This window comes from Natator depressus, chromosome 15 (genome assembly GCF_965152275.1).
Source record: "Natator depressus isolate rNatDep1 chromosome 15, rNatDep2.hap1, whole genome shotgun sequence".
Taxonomy (NCBI): Eukaryota; Metazoa; Chordata; order Testudines; family Cheloniidae; genus Natator; species Natator depressus.
The window spans coordinates 19,531,074-19,550,439 of record NC_134248.1 but is presented as its reverse complement, the minus strand read 5'-3'; the positions used below and the strand labels follow the sequence as shown (position 1 = coordinate 19,550,439).

The 19,366-nt window shown below is 48.1% G+C and overlaps 1 protein-coding gene across 4 annotated transcripts in view; it reads left to right on the top strand.

Moving 5' to 3' along the window:
* Positions 1-15,946, top strand: part of ULK1 (unc-51 like autophagy activating kinase 1) — a 96,905-nt gene extending 80,959 nt beyond the window's left edge. For all 4 annotated transcript variants that reach the window (XM_074973273.1, XM_074973272.1, XM_074973275.1 and 1 more), the window contains 10 exons: positions 318-580; positions 1,432-1,616; positions 2,635-2,750; positions 3,371-3,514; positions 5,524-5,711; positions 8,528-8,706; positions 8,904-9,022; positions 11,806-11,963; positions 13,028-13,163; positions 15,757-15,946. In XM_074973273.1, the coding sequence (XP_074829374.1) occupies positions 318-580; positions 1,432-1,616; positions 2,635-2,750; positions 3,371-3,514; positions 5,524-5,711; positions 8,528-8,706; positions 8,904-9,022; positions 11,806-11,963; positions 13,028-13,163; positions 15,757-15,812 (1,544 nt within the window). In that variant the 3' untranslated portion in view covers positions 15,813-15,946. The remainder of the gene's footprint in view (positions 1-317; positions 581-1,431; positions 1,617-2,634; positions 2,751-3,370; positions 3,515-5,523; positions 5,712-8,527; positions 8,707-8,903; positions 9,023-11,805; positions 11,964-13,027; positions 13,164-15,756) is intronic.
* Positions 15,947-19,366: the final 3,420 nt, after the last annotated feature.

Genomic DNA, 19,366 nt, shown 5'->3' with positions numbered 1-19,366 from the left:
CAGACAGCTCTGACAATGTGCAGGGTCCCAGCAGATGAACTCGAGCAATGATGCCCCCTCATTTCATGAGCCCCTGGAGTTTATGCACCCACAGGTCAAAGCCTAAATCAGGCCTGGAAGTTTGGTGGCATGTTGCTGAGAACAGAGTCTGGACTTGACCATGTATTGAAGGATTTGATCTGTAGGTGCCAAGGACAAACATGCCTCCTCTGCTTTCTTAAGGCTTCCCTGTAGGTCCTGAGAGCAAACCAGCTCCCATTGTTAGAACCGGAGAATGACTGTGTGTGTGTGGGGTGGGGGGTGTTCGGATTCTCTAGGTGCCTCAGTGCCTGACCACTCTTCCCGAGGGATGGGCTGCCGGCTTCACAGCGCTCCCAACCTGTCAGACTTGCATTCCTGCAGGCAGAAGATTACCAAGCAGCATTCTGACCCTCTAGTTGCTCACTTTGGCCACGCTCCGGTCAGTCAGCCCCTGCAGGTTCATGGCTTGCAGCCCTGCCGACAGCTGAGGTCCTCACCAAAGCTGTCTGAATTCATGCAGAGAAGTCCCTTGCCAACTATCTTGGGCTCCCCTACAAAGGTATTCTGTGGACTGTGTCTTGCAGCTCAGTCTGGTGGGTTATTCTGGAGTAACTAACTGTGTTTAGATAAAACTGGTTCGGATTTGCCGTGGCTGGTTAGTTGTTCCTCAAGGGCTATTTAGTGATCTGTGTGCAATTAGTCAATGCTCCTATTCCTAGTGGACAGATCTCGCTTGGCATCAGCATCTGAGCAGTGAGTTCAAGGGTCTGAGAGGGCCCTGCAAATGAGCTGCCCTGTCCCTGCAGATTAGGACTGAGGCATAGCAGTGGGCTTCTGTGTGGGGCTGAGTTCCACAGTGCGGCTGGACTTGTAAAACAAGGTTTTGCCCTGCAGGCATCCTGAGGGTGGTAGCAGTAGAGATGGGATCCCTGATTTCTGCCTGTGAAGCGGACACTATGGTTACCTTTGATCTCCACTTATATCCGAGAGCTCACAGAGTTTAAGGCGAGAAGGGACCACCAGATCCTCCAGGCTGCCCTCCTGTCTATCATAGGCCACTACATGTCACCAACGTGCTCAGCCCAAGAAGTTGGATTAGGCTAGAGCATTTCAGTCCTCAGGAGACTACTTTGGTCCAGAGCCAAAGGCAGAGAACAGGAGAGGTCGAAATGCCCCCAGTGTCCGAGGCCCATGCAGTGGAGGGAACTGAGTCAGTCAGGCACAGCTCTGAAGCGGCACTTAAAATTCAAAAATGTGTGCGACAGCTGCCTTTCCTCTGGGGCGGGGGGAGGGCCGAGATGGCTTCAGTCACGGTTTTGTGTAGACAGCTTCATTTAGAAAAACCCAAACCAGCTTGATGAGAATATATACAAATAACTCAGCGAGAAACCCCAACTCTCTCCTTTCTAGGCTATGTCCCCTTTTGAGTTCCCCAAAACCCCCAGCTCCCAGAACCTGCTCACGCTCTTGGCCCAGCAGGGAGTCATGATGACCCCGACACGGAACAAGACTCTGCCAGACCTGAAGGAGATGGGGCACTTCCATTGCCAACAGGCTGGCCTGGGCTTGAGGCCTGTGGAAGAGATTAAGGGCAGGTGAGATATCGGCGCGTTCTGTCATAAAGTACGTCATATTGTGCACACTCGCGGCTACAGTGTGTTTTACAGTCATCAGCTAATATTCACAATACGCCTGTGTTGCAGGCTCATACTACCCTGACTTCTATAAGCTTCTCAGGCAGAGGCAGACCATGACCTAAATTAGTGATTTTGGGCATCCTAATTTTTGGCTGTATAAAGGGGCCTGATCTTCAATCCGTGATGAAGACCCACTCCCTGCAAATCAGGCTCCTTTAAGGTGTTTCAGGTTGGGTGCCCCAAAACTGAAGCAACCACAATCACCAGGCACTCCTGAAAATTTAGACCAGGGAGAGCTGCGAATGGCCCACCCAGCAAATTGGTGGTAGAGCTGGGATTAGGACCCCAGCCCTTCACCCAGCTGGGATCCAGGCTCAGTCAGTTAGACCAGACTACCATCAGTTGCACGAACACACCGATTGCTCCATTTGGAAATGGTTCCTGCAGTGTCCTACCATTGAGGCCATTTCAGGGCCTAACCCTACTGTGCTGTCATTAGTCTTCTCTAATTATCCTCCTGAAGCAGCCTGGCATTTGTGGTGCGAGCTCAGCTCTCTCCTGGGTTCATCCTGAATAGCCCCATATCGAGTGTTGCAGTTCTGCCTGTCTATCGGGGGGAGGCGGCAGGGTTTGTTGCAGAGGAAGGAGTGAGGTCTGAAGGAAACCGTTTCTGTGGCAGAGCTCCATTGGTGAATGCTGAGGGAAGGAGAGATCCACGAAAGGAAGGTGTTGATGCAGGTAGCTGCGCTGCTCACCGTTCCCTGTTCTAGCAGGAGATGCCCCTGCGGTTCTGATATAGCGGAGTAAAGAGCCTCACAGGCCAACAGCTGCTTCAGCGTTAAGCCCTTTGCCGTGCAATGTGCAAAACGGGCAGGGAGGCAGAATGGCGCAGATCAGGGAGTGGAAGTTCACTGAAACCTCAGCCCCTCCTGAAACTGTCTTTGTCTTCCTGCTTCACCTTTAATTTTCTCTCTAGATCTCTGAGCACCGGCCGCCTCACTGACCTGCTTCTCAAGGCTGCCTTTGGGGCTCAGATCTCAGAAGCTGGCAGCAACGACAGCCTGAACAATGAGAAGCCAATGGAGATCACAGGTATGAGGGGAGGCCATGCGGCCTTGCCTGGTTCTTGCTTTCCAGGGCTTTGTGTGAATGGGAGGTCTCTGGTCTCCTAGCTTGGGAGCAGGAACTGACTGCTGTATCTGAAATGGGGATAATGCTTCTTCCTTTGTAAAGCAATTGGAGACCTAGGGATGAAAAGCGCTGTGGAAGAGCTGGGTATCCTTATTACTTATTATCTCTGAGGTCTTTTTTATGATGGATATTTTAACGGGGACAATTGAATAAGCATCGGATGCTTTTCAAAGTGCAGCTCAAACGTGCCTTCACCCTCACCGTGTCCCTTTGAGGTAGGGGGACATATGATCTCCATTTCCCAACTGGGAAGTAGCGTGTGGAAGGGGTCCTCCTCTGAAGAGCTGCAGGAGTCGGCAATCTAGTTGGCAGTGAGGCCACGTAACGCCGCCGGTGCTCCTTGGTTGCGCCCTGTTTGTATGCAAGCCTGTGTCATTTCCTTTGTCAGCGGAATGCTTGGAAAGGAAGCAGTGGAATCTGAAAAGAACGGGTGGGAACAGCTTGAGGTTGTGGGGAGAGGAATCCTGTCCTCTGAGTAATAATCCTGGTAAAAGCTGCTCCTTTTCACTCTTCCTCTGTAGCTCCGCCTGCTGCTTATGGAGGAAACCTATACTGTGGGGCTAGAGCTGGGGGCTCTGTGAGCCCTTCCCCAGTGATCTTCACGGTTGGATCCCCTCCAAGTGGGACAACACCACCACAAACCACTAGGACCAGGATGTTTTCAGGTAATGACCCTGCCCTTCTGCTGTGATGGGTCTGTCTGGAAGATGGTGGCCACAGGCCTTCATGCCACAGACTTTGCTTTCTGTTGTGGGAGCACTGGCAGCTCTGAAAGGTTTAGCAGAATGCATTTGTTCCTGGCCTGAACGCCATTGAAATTATAACCCTGGCAAATACTAAAACAAGTTATCACTGAACGCTCTTTCCATTGCTTCGAGGACGACTGTGGATGATCAAGAGAGATGCAAATATTTGTTACTTTATTTCTCTCTCTACTCCAGGAATAGCCCTTTTTTAGTACTTTCCTATCAGAACAAGTGTCCGTGTCAGTCAGTTCACCCCCTCTAAATAATGCTGTTCAATAGGAAATGACTGTGTGCTTAATAGTTAACTTGGGGAACACTTATGCTCACCATTATGACTCTGCATTGCTCAGTTAAGATGTAGAGTTTAATTAAAGGACTGGCTTTAACACCTGATTAAGGAGACCATGCTGAGAGCCCTCTTTCTTTCTCCCTCAGTCCCTGTCCTAAATGTGGGCTTTTTGGCATTGAGCAGAAAATCCCCAGGATAGCATGAAAATTGATTATAGAGATCAGAGGGTATGAAGATGAATCATTCCCTAACCTGCTGACAGCATCCTGTACATCATACGTAGGCTCCATTCTCTTCAGAGTCCTCTGGAAAAGATGCCGAGCCACCCTAAGCGTTTCCAGTGCAAGCCGTGCAGTGTATATTATGACAAGTTCGCTAAATGTTGCAACTGGATAAGAGCTGAGCTTGAAGAGCTGTGACTGGTCCTTATTACCCCTATTCCATTAACTACTTCATGTTTTCTAGTTCATGTACAGAAATGGGATAGCAGGCTATCATTATTGGGAGGGAGGGGGCTCGGAGGCAGTGTGACGTAAGCTGAAGCTATACACGGCCTCAACGCATGACAAGTTTGGAGTGACCATAAATAGGGTCATTAGACAAGTATAACAACAGAGCAAATGTACAGGCCAGATTAAAGCTTCTGAAAACGGTGGCCTGCAGATTCGGGGACACCCTAAACCTGAGATTCCTACAGCTTTGCCTGTTCCATTCGTCTCTCCTCAAAGAACTGGAAATACTCAGACCTTCTTTGCGGGTCCCTGAAAGCTTTGAGGTGTAGTTCTCAAGCAAGGTGGCCTTAAGGGAAAGAAAGCCGCATACAACTCTGTACATGAGTAACTCAGCAGCAAATTATGTGGCTGAGCCTTTTGAAGACTGTATAAAGCAGCAGATGGAATCCAGAGGGGAAAGGCTGTGTCTTTTCCAACCGCGATGTTCAGTGACCGTAGGGAATCCCATCTTAGCAGAATTTGCATAGCTGGATTGGATAGATACGCATTACAGCCAGGATTGGAATCCTCTGTGTCTCAAAGAGAATGTTCCCCATCGACAACATATGCTGCAATGCGAGTGATGGTGAATATATTTAATTCTGTTGTTATAACTGCGTGACTTTGGAGAGTCCTTTTGCTATTGATAAATCTTATAGTAAACAATGTGTCTGTGGTGCTCTGTGGGCTTGAGTAGATTGGCCCAAGGGGAGGTGGATGGTGGTGGTCTAGTTGATGGGACACTGGACTAGGACTTAAGAGACCTGGGTTCAGTTTCTGGCCCAGCCACAGTGTGGAACCTTGGACAGCTTAATCTGTTCTGTACCTCACTTCCCCATCTGTAAAATGGGGGAGGAGAACAGTTCCACCCAAATGAACCAGGAGCCCGGGTAGTGACATGCTGTTGTCCATAGGGTCATAACTACTAGAGATGGCAAATAACGGGCTCCAAGCTTGTGGCATACACAGTTACGTTGTATGGGATCTACTGCTTTCTTTGTTAGGCATCTAATCAAGAAACCCAATACTCCACTTCCTAGCAGGGTGTCTGTGGTGGAGGGGATTGTACGTCGTCTAAGCAATGGCTATGCTGCAGTTCTGCCTGGTATTAATGTCTAAGTCATTGCCATGTGTACTTTTCTTCTCAGTGGGTTCTTCAAGTTCTCTGAGTTCAGGAGGCTCATTCAGTGGCAGACACTTGCTAGTGGGAGCTGGTGGGGATGCCATGGAAGCTCTGTCTAGTCTCCGGTACACTCTTGTGGATCCCATTGCGGCTAATCTGGAAGGGGCAGTTACATTTGAGGCACCAGAACTGCCTGAGGAGACGCTCATGGAGGTGGGTACGTCCTATGGACTTAAAACAGAAAAGGAGGGGTGGATCACCAAAAGCAAGTCCAAAAAGCTAAAATATTGGATATTTGCAGCTGATGGGGTCAGACCCTCTGCAAGGGAGCAAGGCCAGTTTACACCAGATCTGGCCCATAAAGTTCAATAAGTAAAAAATGCTTTCAGCATATTGGTCCTGCTTGTCTGGGAGGGAACAAAGTTACTGAGCTTTTTAGTCCTTGTGGCTGGTTACTGGTGTGACGGAGGGTATAATTTTGCCATTTCTAAAGCTGAAATTGAAGGTTGGAAACCGCACTCAATATTGCATGTTCTTCTTTGACTGAAAATCAGCTGGTTGTGAAGAAAGTCTGGGTTGTTTCTTTTTAAAAGGAAAAAAAAAAAAAGTGCTCCTGATGTCTAGCCAGAATGCAGCCAGCGAGCTATTTAATATCTCCCACTACTATCTTCTGCATGCACCGGGGATTCCGTTAGCATTACAATCTCCGATGAAAGGACCTAAAAGAAAATAAACTTGAGGCTTGTGTTGATAGCAGGAGAGAGAGAGACACTCTGAACCAACAAAATAGGCTGTTGAATCTTTGTCAAGTTGAAAGGCAGCCAGACACCCCCTTTTCCCCAAAGTGAATGGAGCGGGAAGCATAGCAAATGCTCCCTCTGCCCAAGTGCATTTGAGATGTAAGTCAGGTTATCCATTTGCAGTGGAGCTGGGGAGAGAGGGGAAGAACTAAGGCATGGTTTCATCTTTATTCATAATCTTACGGTAGCTCATGTAGGACTATGGAAGGTTCTTTACAACCAAGCCTCGAGTCCAATATCAAAAAGTCATCCTCGGGATACATGCAGAGACCTGTGCACGTTGGTTTAAGAATTAAGGTTTGATTGTTCCTTTTAAAAAAAATTTTTTTACAAAATCAGGTTAGGGAAATGAGACTTAATTTGTCAGGTATGCACTGAGTTGGTTTCATCTGCTAAGGTTTCTGCAGAGCCATGGGGCTGAGATTTTAACATGGATGTGATCCATGTTGTGTGGGGGTTAACTAAATTTCCTGCCACCTTAAGAGCCCCAGAAGCATGGGAATGTGGCAGCCACACCTGCTCTGTAGGCCTGAACAGAATCTTCCGAAGGAAATGTCAGCTTGATCTTGTTAATGCTGTGCAGTTCTGCTTCAGATGTCTGCAGTGAGTCATTCTGGTTTGGTCCTCATTTCTGCTGAACGCAGGCTTTAATAATCCATTCACATGTTGCAAAACCTTCCTGGCACCCAGCTTTTTTGGCTTATTTGTAACTCCTTTTGTGCCCTGCGGATCTGTCCGGAATGCCAACCTGACAAATTTTCCACCCAGATGCTTTCTGCTGACGTTTTTACAGCACGCTGAAATGTTGGCATTTTGAAACCTATTATTTATCTCAGGTTTAGTTGTAAAAAGTAAGTAACTTTTTTCTTTGAAAAAGTTCCTTTAGGGGAAAACACAACAAATTCAGGACTGTATTTAAAAGTTTGGTGTGCAGTGCTAAAACAAAGTACATATTGGGGACTGGGGCAGGAGAGGTTCTGAATGATTACTGATGGCAGGACTGGAAAGTACCATAGGCTCTTTATGGGTAGAGAGAAAGGAAGGTCCACTGAGTAGGGTGCTAACCTGGCAGTTGGGAGACTCGGGTTCAATTCCTGTTGCATCATATGTGACCTTGGGCAAGTCACTTAATCTCTCTGTGCCACAGTTCCCCATCTGTAAAATTGAGATAATACTAATTCCCTATTTCACAGGGGTATTGTGAGGGTAAAGATACTAGAGATTTTGAGGTGCGATGGAGGCCATGTACATATGAAACCCATGAACCAAGAAGCTGAACTGATGAATGAATGAAGAAACCTATATAATTGGTTGCTCAATGTGAGGGATGTATTTCTCCCATAACTCCTAGAGTAAAGGGCATTAACCTGCCGCTTTGAGAGAAGGACTGACCCACTGTATGAATAGAGAGCCAAGGTGGGTGAGGTAATGTCTTTTATAGCCCCCCCTTCCCCCCTAATGTCTCTCTAATATCCTGGGATCCACACAACTATGACACTGCATGCATCCATTGAATGCATGGTAGACCTGCTAGCTCTTCCGATCATTTTGATAGAAAATACCAAAAAGGGAGTTCCACAAGAAGTTCCAGCGATAAGTTCTAACAGGTTTTATAGTCAGCTCAAAGAGCCAATAGTTATTGTAGGTCCTATGAGTTGTTAGCCTTCAGGCTATACTGGGTGGGCTTTATTCAGTAAAACTCTGCACGAAATGGGGAAGTGCCCCTTTGAGCTGAGCCCATTGCTGTGGGGTTTCTTCCCCCTATTAAGTGAAGGTGCCTCGTAGCTCAAGGTGCTGGATTGAGAGCCAAGAGGCCAAAGGCCACGGTTCACCCATAGAACAGATGCTCAGGTACCTGCGGGACAAGCTTGCCCACCATGCCCTGTCAGCGTGCCTCGCTCCTGACCTGAAACAGGAAGCAACTCTGGAGAAGTCGGTTCCGTGACAGTGCCAACTTAGCTTCTGTGGGGAACTGCTTGTAAACTGGTGGCCTGAAGCTGTGCTCTGTTAATCTGCGAAGGAGGAGGATTGGTGTCTGGGCTTGGGTCCGAGTCCGGGGATTTCATGCCCAGACACAATAACAAAACCTTGTTAGAATTACATCCTCAGCTTCTGCTTTCATAACCCAGGGATGAGTCCTCCGTGTGCTGGCACTGTTGCCAATGTGCCCTGCCTCCCTCACATGCTTCATCCTGCACGTAACCTCTGTGTTGGTGTTTCCTTCTCCAGCAAGAGCACACGGACACCCTGCGCAGCTTGCGCTTCATGCTTGCCTTCGTCCACTACGTGATGGAAATCGCCACCATCAAAGGGAGCACCAGCGAGATGAGCAGCTCGGTGGCCTCCGAGTACCAGCTTCAGGAGAGTGTGGTGGCTGACCAGATCAGCCTTCTCAGCAGGGAATGGAGGTAAGGCCCGGGGAGAAGCCAGTATACCTTGGTCTGTTCCAAAAACCGCCCTAGCTGCTGTGCATTGCTTCTCTCTGCCATGTGCCTGCTGTGTGCATTTGGAAAGCACTCTGGGACACTTTTATTGTAGAGGTCGTGCTATAAATACACCGACCAGCCCATTGATCTGCTTGCACTGAAATGTGCTTCCTTTGCAGCTATGCAGAGCAGCTGGTACTGTACCTGAAAGTAGCAGAGCTGCTGTCCTCGGGCCTGCAGACAGCCATAGAACAGATCAAGGCAGGCAAGCTGTGCCTCTCCTCCACTGTCAAACAAGGTAAGGGCCCCTGAGCGCAAGTACAAGGGATGCGTCTGGAATGCTGGAGCTGTGGAAAGGAGCTTGGAATGAGGCTGCTGTACCCCCAAAGGCCACCCACCCCCCACTGCATTGCCCTGAGACTTCAGCAGTAAGAGCAGAGTGAGAAGCAGAGTGCTGAGTTCATCCTGCTAGCTAGTGCTGACCCTCTCTATTATATACTGAGTGCCCTGGATGAACACAGCGCAGGCTGTCTGGGATCATTTGCGTGGATAACCAGCTGCCTCCTCTTTGGAGCTCCTGGAGGAGCAGCTTTTACACATGCGTGCACACGCATGCCCCATCCACATATATGAGCCATCGCCACTGAACTCGGCTGGTGGCCTCACACTCAATAGTGAGCGCCACTGATGCATGTAGTCAGCCTTCCTCACACTCCTCTGCCCCTCTCCACCCACCTGTGCTGGCAGTTTCCTTACACGCTGCCACCCTCTGCCAGCGCGCACACGCACCCCCACTCTGTGCCAGCAGCCTGCCTTGTCTCTCCCCGACCTTCTCCCAAGTATTACGTTCTGTTTGCAAAGTTATCCGCCCTCTGCCCGGTGGCGTGGAAGAGGAGCACATCAACCTCCTGGCATTGCTGGCCTCCCCAGGGATGCTTTTCGTACACCTCAAAGGACCTGCTCCTCGCGTGACATTCAGTTTATGCCGGAACCCAGGTTCTTGCTTGTACCACTGTATGAATCCTCACGGCCAGTTAGAAAGAAAGCATCTGATGTGAATATCTCAACATGTCTCTATACACAGGTGCTTAATTATACATGACGGGGGTGCAACTTAATTAGGTGCTGTGTGTATTCGTAATGTGTGCTTACTTGGCAAGTTGAGTCATTTCTTGGCAGTCGTGACTTTCAAGTGAAAGAAACAAAAAAACAGGAAGTAACAATACCCAATGGCAACGCAGGAAGCCATTTGTTTATCAGCCTGTTATGGCCTTCCATTGGTTCTGACATGTTATGCGTCTCTGTCATCGCACAAGGTGGCCACTATTCAGTACACAGCTAGTGGCTGGGTTTTTGTCTTAGCACTGGGATGCTACTGGGGGAGCCTTTCAAAGGCACCAAGGGCAATTAGACGCCCATCTCCCGCTGGCTGCCATCTAACTCTGCTTTGTGCCTTTGAAAATCGCCTCTCTGCATTAGGAGGAGCGGTGTCAATAACTGCACACCCTTTCTTTCTGCAGTGGCCAGTGCAGGGGCTCAGCTACACAATTTCCACTCATGTCAATGGAAAGTCATGACGCTACGTCTCCTCCTTGCCACTGAGAAAACCTTCTCCTGTTCAGTGGCTGAAAGGTTAGCCTTTGCAGAGCAGTTTGCCCGCAGAGGCCGTAACGCTCAGCTCTCCCCGCTCAGTGACTCTAGCTGCACTGTGTTTTGTTCAGGCATGAGGCAGTGGCCAAAGGAAATACTGCACCAGTAAATCCCGGTGGCTGGAATTTTACTCCACTCCGTGGGTTTTCTGTAACTGACTCTAACTTCCCCATTGAAAGAGAAGATGGCAGAGGCTGAAACTTTCCAAGTCCCAAATCCGCTGTACGTTACTGTACACTGGCTGGTGCCACTCAGTTTACCCACCGGGCTCTTTAAGAACCGAGGATGAGCTTCTGAGACTAGTCTCCGAACTCTGAAGTAGAGCATATTCAGGGAGAATGGGAATGAGTTTGCAGAAGCTGTGGCCAGCCAAAGCTACGGCTGTCCTTGTAGCCTGAATAACAAATTGTTCTGAGCATTTATAGAGAAGTCTGAACCTCTTTTCCCAGCTGCTTGTTGCGTACCTTGCGGATTGTAGCCTCTAGATCTACAGCTGCGCTTTCACCAAAATGCATTGGGAATTAGGCAAGCTATTCCATTCTTCTTTCTCTCCCCATGAAGCACTGCTTAGAATTCAGGATCTCAAAAGTAAATGAGGAAGTGAGAGCAGTTTGAAAGGCACTGACGGTACTTTGTGATGAACGCTCCCTTTTTAACATGTAAAGTTGAATGCATTAGGGGGAGACCTTCAAAGGCACCAAGTCCCATTAGCTCTGCAGGTTAGACCTGTGTGCCTTCGAAAAATCTCCTGGTTCAGTAGTGTATCCGAGCTACTAAAAGTGTCTCAGTCTCTTGCTTTTTTGAACACCCTTTTGGATTGTTGTTGCTGGCCACGTACAGTAATGTTTACATAAATTCTTCTTGCTCTTCTCCATCACGCAGTCCTGGAGCCTTAAAATCCTAGCTGCCCTGCAGGAAGGGAGGTCAGGTGTCCTCGTACGTTCACCTGGCAGGGCAGCAAAGTGCTGCTCAGCAAATAATTGATCTATCCCTGCTCCGCTCCATTGCTTCGCCCACTCTTGGCATTGTAGGCTCCATTAGCTACCATAGGTGAGGCAAGTTGGCATCACGCCTCCAGCCATCGGATCAGAGAGGCTCCGTTTCTGGAGTGTTTGCTGTTCCCAGTGGCGTGTGAGGCAAAGTGCACACACTGAATTGCCTAAACCTTGTTTCAGCTAAAAGAAACAAAACTAGATCTGGTGGCAGGGGAAGTAGAAGCATCTGTGGGTATCTCCATATCCGAGCCTTAAAGCTACTGCACAAGGCTAAGTCAAAGCCCATGATAGTGACGGGTATGTCACAGTCTGTATGCTACTGAACGGCTGAAGCTTTGCCTTAAACAAAGCACCTCTGAGACACTCCTCCAAGGTCTGGAGCGTGAAAGAGGCAAAGCAGGAAGATGAGATGAACATTTTGTTTCTTTTGCCCTAGTTGTGAAGAAGCTGAACGAACTTTATAAATCCAGTGTGTCAGCCTGCCACTCTCTGAACATGAGACTCCAGAGATTCTTCTTGGATAAACAGAAGCTCATGGATCGGATCAACAGCATCACAGCAGAGAAGCTCATTTTCAGCTACGCCGTGCAGATGGTAAAGATCTCGCAGCCCTGTAGGAGCAGTGTCCCCCAGCATGCATCGTGGCTTAGCATGATTGGTCACAGCCCACATACAGGGTGCGGGCAGGTTGTTTTCACGCCTGGCTCGTTGCACGTTGGAGGGCTGGGAAGGGACATACGTAGCGCTGGGTGAATAATGGATTTTTCAGTTGCTGGCAATTCAGAAAAATCTGACAAATGTTTCATTTTGGGTAAAACCAAAAACAAATGTTTAGCGAATTGAAAAGTCAGAAACCATTTAGAGTTGAGTTGACTGAAACATTTCGGTTGACCCTGACTTGAAATTCTTCGTTTTGATCTGGGACATTTTAACAAAAGCAAAGGAGGACTAGGCACAGAGTGGAGATGGTGCCCTGCTTTTAGCCCAGTGGTGAGGACACTCTCCTGGGATGTGGGAAGACCGAGGATCAATTCCCCTCTCTGCCTGATGTGGAGAAGGGATCTGAACTTGCATCTCCCCCATTCCAGGGGGAGTATCCAAGCCACTGGGCTATGGGGTATTCTGAGGCAGGCATCTCTCTCTCTCCTGGTGAAGCTGTTCCACTTTTTATAAAAAACATGTAATAGTTCTTGCAGCAGGAACTTGAATGTGGGTCTCCCACATCCTAGGTGGGTGCTGTAACCACGGGACTATAGAGTCATTTTTACTCTTCTTTCGCTGGCCCAGTGGCTGTTCGTTGTGGCTCTGAATTGCCACCGTGGACTGTGCTGTCCCCACCATTTCCTCCTCCTCCTTTTCCGGCCGTTTTGTAGCTCCGGCCCGAAATGTGTTGGTAACGTTGAAACAAAACGTTTCCTTTCGACGCCATCAAGCCATTTCGATTTTTCAGTCCCCTCGAAACTATTTGGCAAACTCTGCACAAATTCGTGGATGGTTTTGGATTGACCGAAACGGCGTTTTAGGGTGAATAAACAATTATTAAATGGCGCCCGGCTCTCGGTGGGCGTGCTGCTGAGCGTGGCTTGACGGTGCAGCCTCCGTGGCAATACTGCCCCTGTACCTGCTGCATGAAATAACTGGGCGGGGTTTGCACACAGGTGCAGTCTGCAGCCCTGGACGAGATGTTCCATCACAGGGAGGACTGCGCACAGAGGTACCAGAAGGCTCTGTTGCTGATGGAGGGGCTCTTGAACATCATAACGGAGCAGGGGGACATCGAGAACATCAATAAATGTGAGCAGCTGGGCACTGAGTTTCTTACTAGAGCCTCAAGTATTTTTCCATCTGTGGATCCAGGGTCTGTCTCCAGGGTTCCTTCCACCAGGGCTAAGTTCTTATGGATGCACCAAAAATGTCTTTGTTTGGAATAACTCTTTCAGTGCTCAGCTACCTGCCTCCTGCTTACAGAGCGGCAGGACGCTGCCGTAAGGACCTGCTCCTGTGGGAGCCGCCCCGGCAGAGAGATTGCTAGGGCTGTAATGCAGCCTTGTGCTGTGTGAAGGAGCTGGCTCAGGGCAGTGGGTTTGGCAGAAGTGAAGGTGTGGGTTTGGTTCCCAGCTGGGACTGTTAGTCTGGTCACTTGGGAAAGCAAAGCGGCAGTCGCTGTTGCGTGAAGGGCACTGCATGACACAATCAGGGCTGCGGCAGCTCTTCCGAATGCACGTCTAAGGGTACGTCCCCCCTGCAGGCAGAGGTGTGATTGCAGCTCGTGTAGGTTATACCCAAGCTAGCTTTGATCACGCTAGCGCCGCTAAAAGCAGCAGTAATGACGCAGCACCCATGCTGCGATCAGACCTCCGGCTGCAGTGTAGACATAACCTGTGTCAGCTTGCGACCTTTACCAAATCCTCCCTCCCCTCCGTTAACCACAGAGCCCAAAATGGCTGAGACCGTGGCAGGCAGGTTTTGTTCATCAGCAGTCGATGCTGAAACCTGAACTCCTACCTCCTTGCGACCCCTCCTGAGGCGCCTCCCCCGTCTCTTTGTACCCTTCAGAGAACAAACCAGCCCTCTTTTAGTTTTCCCACCCCGAGACAAACAGATCCCTCCCAGTTAGCACCTGTCCTCTGTCCTTGTGAGCGGACACTCTGTCCCGCTGCTCCGACCCCATGCTGTCACGAGTGTTGGGTGTCATTCTGAGAGCACTGAGCTAGCGTGGACCCAGAGCCCGTGCTCTCTGCCCTTGGTCAGCATGGCTCAGTTACAGAACCTGCCTGCGCACGCTAGGGCAGCGGGGAAAGTCTAATTAGCATCATGTCAAAAAGCAGGAGAGTGGGTTAAATGCAACTCTGGCTGAGCTAAATCTGGCAATGTAACTGCAATGGCAAAACCATTATCGCTGTCTAGCTGGCTGGCTTCCCGGCGGGGGAATTACACAGCCACCAACTACACTCTTCCCCTGGAGGCACAAAAATTGCCAGTTAGATTGCACCTGTTCCTCAGCAGGGGCGGGGCCGTTGTCCTAATCCGCACCTAGGTGTTCAGTGACACTGGGTACCTTATGAAAGAAGAAAATTCCAGCCCGCAATCTGTTAAATAATACAGTATGTATAATACTTATTAATAAGTCAGTTAAATAATACCAGGAATGATCCAACTTTAACAGCTGATCTGAAGTGTTAATAAAGGCAGGGGGGGACTGCTGCTTTAACAGTGCCTGGTAGGCACTGACTGGATTATTAAGGAATGCTATGTCGTTTCTATTGCAGACACTTCTCATCAGTCTCAGGCGTGTCTCTTATTCAGAGAGAGAGCTCGCTGGCTAATCCACCTGAAAGACACCTCTCCCCAGCAGAGATCTAGTCACTGACTTTTTAACTGAGGCTTTGTCTACGCTACGTCAGTGACCGAGGCACAGCTGCACCGATGCCGCTGCGCCACTGTCGTGCTTCTGACGAAGGCGCTCTCAACCGATGGGAGAGGCGGTCGCTAAAGCTGTCGGCGGGAGACGCTCTCCTGCCGACGTAACCCTGTCGACTTTGGATGGTGTAAGTTACGTTGCTCAGGGGAGTGGATTATTCGCACCCCTGAGCAATGTATGTTATACCGAAGTGATTTGTGAGGTAGACGTAGTCCCAGAAAGCTTGTCTCTCTCTCTCACCGACAAAAATAGGTCCAATAAAAAATATTACCTCACCCACCTTGTCTCTCTCATATCCTGGGACCAACACAGCTATAACAACGCTGCATACGGTCTTTAACCCAGTTCATTTCACAGCTTCCTGAATGAGACGATCTCTCTTGCGTGTCTCTTGTTATAGTGCGACAGGCTGTATTTTAGATCCCAGTGTACATCCCAGCTACACACACCTACTGGTATTAATTATTTACATCAGGAATTCAGAATCTTGAGCCTGAAGCTTTAGGAATTAATCCCACATAACTTTGAACTTCCTGCCTCCGTAAGAGTCTGATCAGACCCTGATTTCTTTGTGTCCCAGACTGGCAAATATTATTGAGATCTTGAGCCATCTTCACTACTGGCGTAAACCACTTCCTTGGTTTAAATAGCTACAACCCCACTGATTTTAGAGGCAAATTAGGGCCCTTTCTTGCTGAGAACTCGAAGTCCCAATGAGGAACAGTGTCCAAAGTACTGTTCTCTGACGTCTCTAACGATTCCCACTTCTCATGCTCCTCTATGCATGAGGACGTTTTGAGTCAGGTACTCAGCTGGTGTAAATGGATGTAACTCCATTGACTTAACAGAGCTGCATCCATTAACATCGGCTGAGGAGCTGATCCTGTATGTCTCCTGCTTATTTTGTTAGCTTTAACATTGCTGGAGGGCAAGAGACTGATTTCCTGTGTCCTTTCTCTCTGACAGGTAAGATGTGTATCGAACGCCGGTTGTCGGCTCTGTTATCGGGGATCTGTGCGTGATTTTAAAAGTGCTGCTTGCCACGAATCTCACGCCAGCCAATCGCCTTCAGTTTCCGATCACCTGCTGCAGTGGTGGAGAAGGAGCCTGGCTGTGGGAAACCTGCAAGACAAACTGCTTGGTCTTATTTGTAGTCGTCAGGAAGGTTTTCCGCAGTAGGGACTTGGATTCTCTTTTGGGGGACCTATGACAGCAGCGATTGCAAGCACTTCCCCACCATATAGACTGGGGGAAGACGTAGGAGAGATGCAGGGTTTTTCCCTCTCTTGGTGGAGGGGGCGAAGGATAGAATTCCCTTCCTCCCACTTCCACTTCAAAGGACAAGGCTGCTGCCTTGCCCTCCTGCTCAGAGCTGGAGTATTTTAGTGCTGCATCCATTGCTGGCAGTGGATGTGCTGAAACCGTTAGCAGGAACTTTCAGGTGGACTGTTCAGTGAATTGAGAAGGGTCGAATTCAAGGCCAGTTGCATACTTTCCCCGTCCCCGCTGATAGCCAAGCACTCAGGAACTTGCTGTTGACCTGCAGCTGCTCCTTTCCCCTGCCCCATCTCCATTCTCGCCCTTCTTGTATATGTCATGCCACAGAGCACTTCCTGTGTGGGGGAGAGGAGTACCGTGGGGAAGCTGGATCTCTTTTCCTGGAGCGTTGCTGAAGACAGCTGCAACCTTCCGAAAGACTTCCTGAGCAATGCTGGAACAGCACTGCCACTGAGGAGGCTCCCTTGTACCAAGCGTGAGGAGGCAGGTCACATCCCTACCTGGACGGGGAGCAACAAAGGACAAGAAAGTTGTGTGTGTATATATATTTAAAAACAACTCTAGCGTTACAAGAAGCCCCGATGGTTTTTCCCCCATTGGGGTCAGTATCCTAAACCCTTGACTGCACAGCTTGGCCCATCAGTACATATCCACGCCCGTGCTGTCCTACTTTCAGCTGTTGGTTAGATAACCCTTTCCCCCACTGCCCCCCAAAAACACTAACTTTGTGAATCAAAGAAGCACTTTACACACTATGGGAACTTTGACAAGTTGCCTTTGCATCACACGGTGACCCCGGAACTTCACGGCGGCTGGGAATGCTGTTCTTTTGTTCCTCATTGTTCTACTGCACTACGTTTGTGTGTCTATATTAATACATATTCCTCAAGGCGAATATGTGTCGATATATCGAGTGTGTCACTGTATGTATTTAACTGTACTGTATCTTGTGCATGTGCAGCAAACGGCAGCCCCCGGTCCATGTGCTGTTCCCCTCCGTGCCAGGCAAAGCTGACTTGAAATCCTGCAGTACCAAGAGGTTTTTTTTATTTAAATGTTCTTTTTAAGGACCGTCCGTACAAAGCTCCATGGTTTTTAAGAGCTCAAGAACAGACATTGAGATCTTACATATTTACAACCGAAAATGCATTTTTTATTGTTTTGCTGCTTAATTTTTATAAAACCAACCAACCTGCCCTTTTAGTGTTCAGTTACCTTCAGCATTTCTTTTTCATGGACTGTGTAGCCAGACCAGGCCTGTGGGTGTGGGCGGTGACGACTTGTTGAGGCTTGGATGCTGCAAGTGTGTGCGTGTGTGGGGCGGGAAACTGGTTGCCCGTGTGTGTGTGTTTTAATTTATCAGAGTCATGGCAGTATTTTCTTAGCGCTGAGTGGAAAAAGTAACCTCCGTGGGCGAAATGCGAACCTGGGGCTTAGCTTTTGGGATCCAATAACATTTTGCACATGGCGGTTAAATCTTCATTACTTCTCTCTCTCTCTGCCACTGTAATTTTTTGCACGTTTTTGTATGACACTCTTTGGACAAAATATTATGCAAGGAACAACTCTGACGTGTGAACCAGCTTCATCTGTGGCAAGATGGACGCTTCTGGTGGCAGAACACAAAAGCAAAGAAACCCCCGCCCCTCTCCAGGGGAGTTTGATTACATAATGTGTCGCTTCAGTAAGGCCTTCATTGCTTCGTTCATTCACAGCGTGCTGTTGCTGTGGCTCCGTGTGCCTATGCCTAAAATGAAAACAAACCTGCGCTTGGAGATGTTAAGCAAGAAGCAGACCACTTCGGAAAGGGTCGCCACCAGTCCTGCAATAGGCAATGCTACAAGTGCAATGCGTTAACCTGGATGCAGCGTGGAAACAGCAAGCCAGAACAAACTTCCCAGCAGGCACCTGCTTTTCACACTGAATGCCATGGATACCCCCCCAAACTTAATAGCTTATTGCCAAGTATGAGTCAGTTGCATCCCAGGATTTGTGTTTATGCCACAGGTGTACCGATCCGTGAACACGGCAAGCTCAGCACTAACCTTCCAGCTGTACTTAATTACTTGAATGTATCCATTTTTGTCCACATTCAACGTATATAAATATATATTGCTCCAAAAAAAAGTGGTTTACAGATCTTCAACCAATATATAAATAAATATATATATGTATGTGTGTGTGTGTGTGTGTACATATTATATATATTTTCTCAATACTTGAAACTTAGCCACTGTGCTTGGATTTAAAAAATAAACAAACAACGAGAGAAAGACAAAGCAAAGAAGACAGATGATTTCTTTTGCCATCACTTTGGTGACTTTATTTGTTATCTAAATGCATGTAGCGTGAAACCAACTTTTTGGGGGTTAAAAATAGTATTTATTGCTTTGTAGACAATAAGGAATGCAAAAAAGAAGAAAATTTGACGTTGCTAGTGTAGTCTATTCACTATCGTTATGGGTTTGTTACTTGTTGCAGCGTTTGTACGTAGCGTCTTAACTAGATTTCAAGAAACCTCAATCTAATAACACGTATCTTCAGGTTTGTGAGAAAGTGTATGATGATCTTCTTTATAAGGTAATGCTTGATTGTCAACTTTTTTTTTAATTTGTGTTTTGTGAGACTTTTTTTTGGCTTTAAATTGTAAAACACTGATTTAAGAAAATAAAACTCATTTGAAATTGTCCGTGATTGCGTCTCCATTCTCCAGTGTCACTTAGTTGGTAGCATTAATGCTAATGTTACCTTGCTGTTGTTGAACGCTTCTCATCAGTAGAACTCTAAGTGGAGGTCAGTATCAGTTTACAGCTGAGGAATCCCTGTGATAAGCAGATAACTAGATCCCTCCAGTCCTGCAAGCACTTAAGCCTGGGCTTAAATTTATGTATATGAGTAGTCCTGGTGGACTAAAGCTTCCCCCCATGCTTAAGTATTTTCAGCATTGGGGTGCTGGAGCGATTTGCTGCACTGTCAGGCTAACATTACATGTCGTGGTTCAGAGGCCTGAGGGCAGGTTAGAAGCACATAGTCAGGTGATGTCCCAAATACTAGGGTTGTGCGTAGTGTTTTACGTTCTGAACGTTTTTATAAGAAATGTGGTTTTTGGTAGTTTAAAAAACTTCTATTTTATTGATATGGTAACAAATTCCCTTGATCTACCAGCTTTTCTAATCCAAGTGTCTGCCTTAGGCTGGGGGTTTTGTTGTTGTTTTGCGGGGGGTAGAGGAAATTTCAGCCAAAAAGTTTCCGCCGTTTCCGAGAAAAATTCATTGTCTTGCCCATATTAAAACCAACT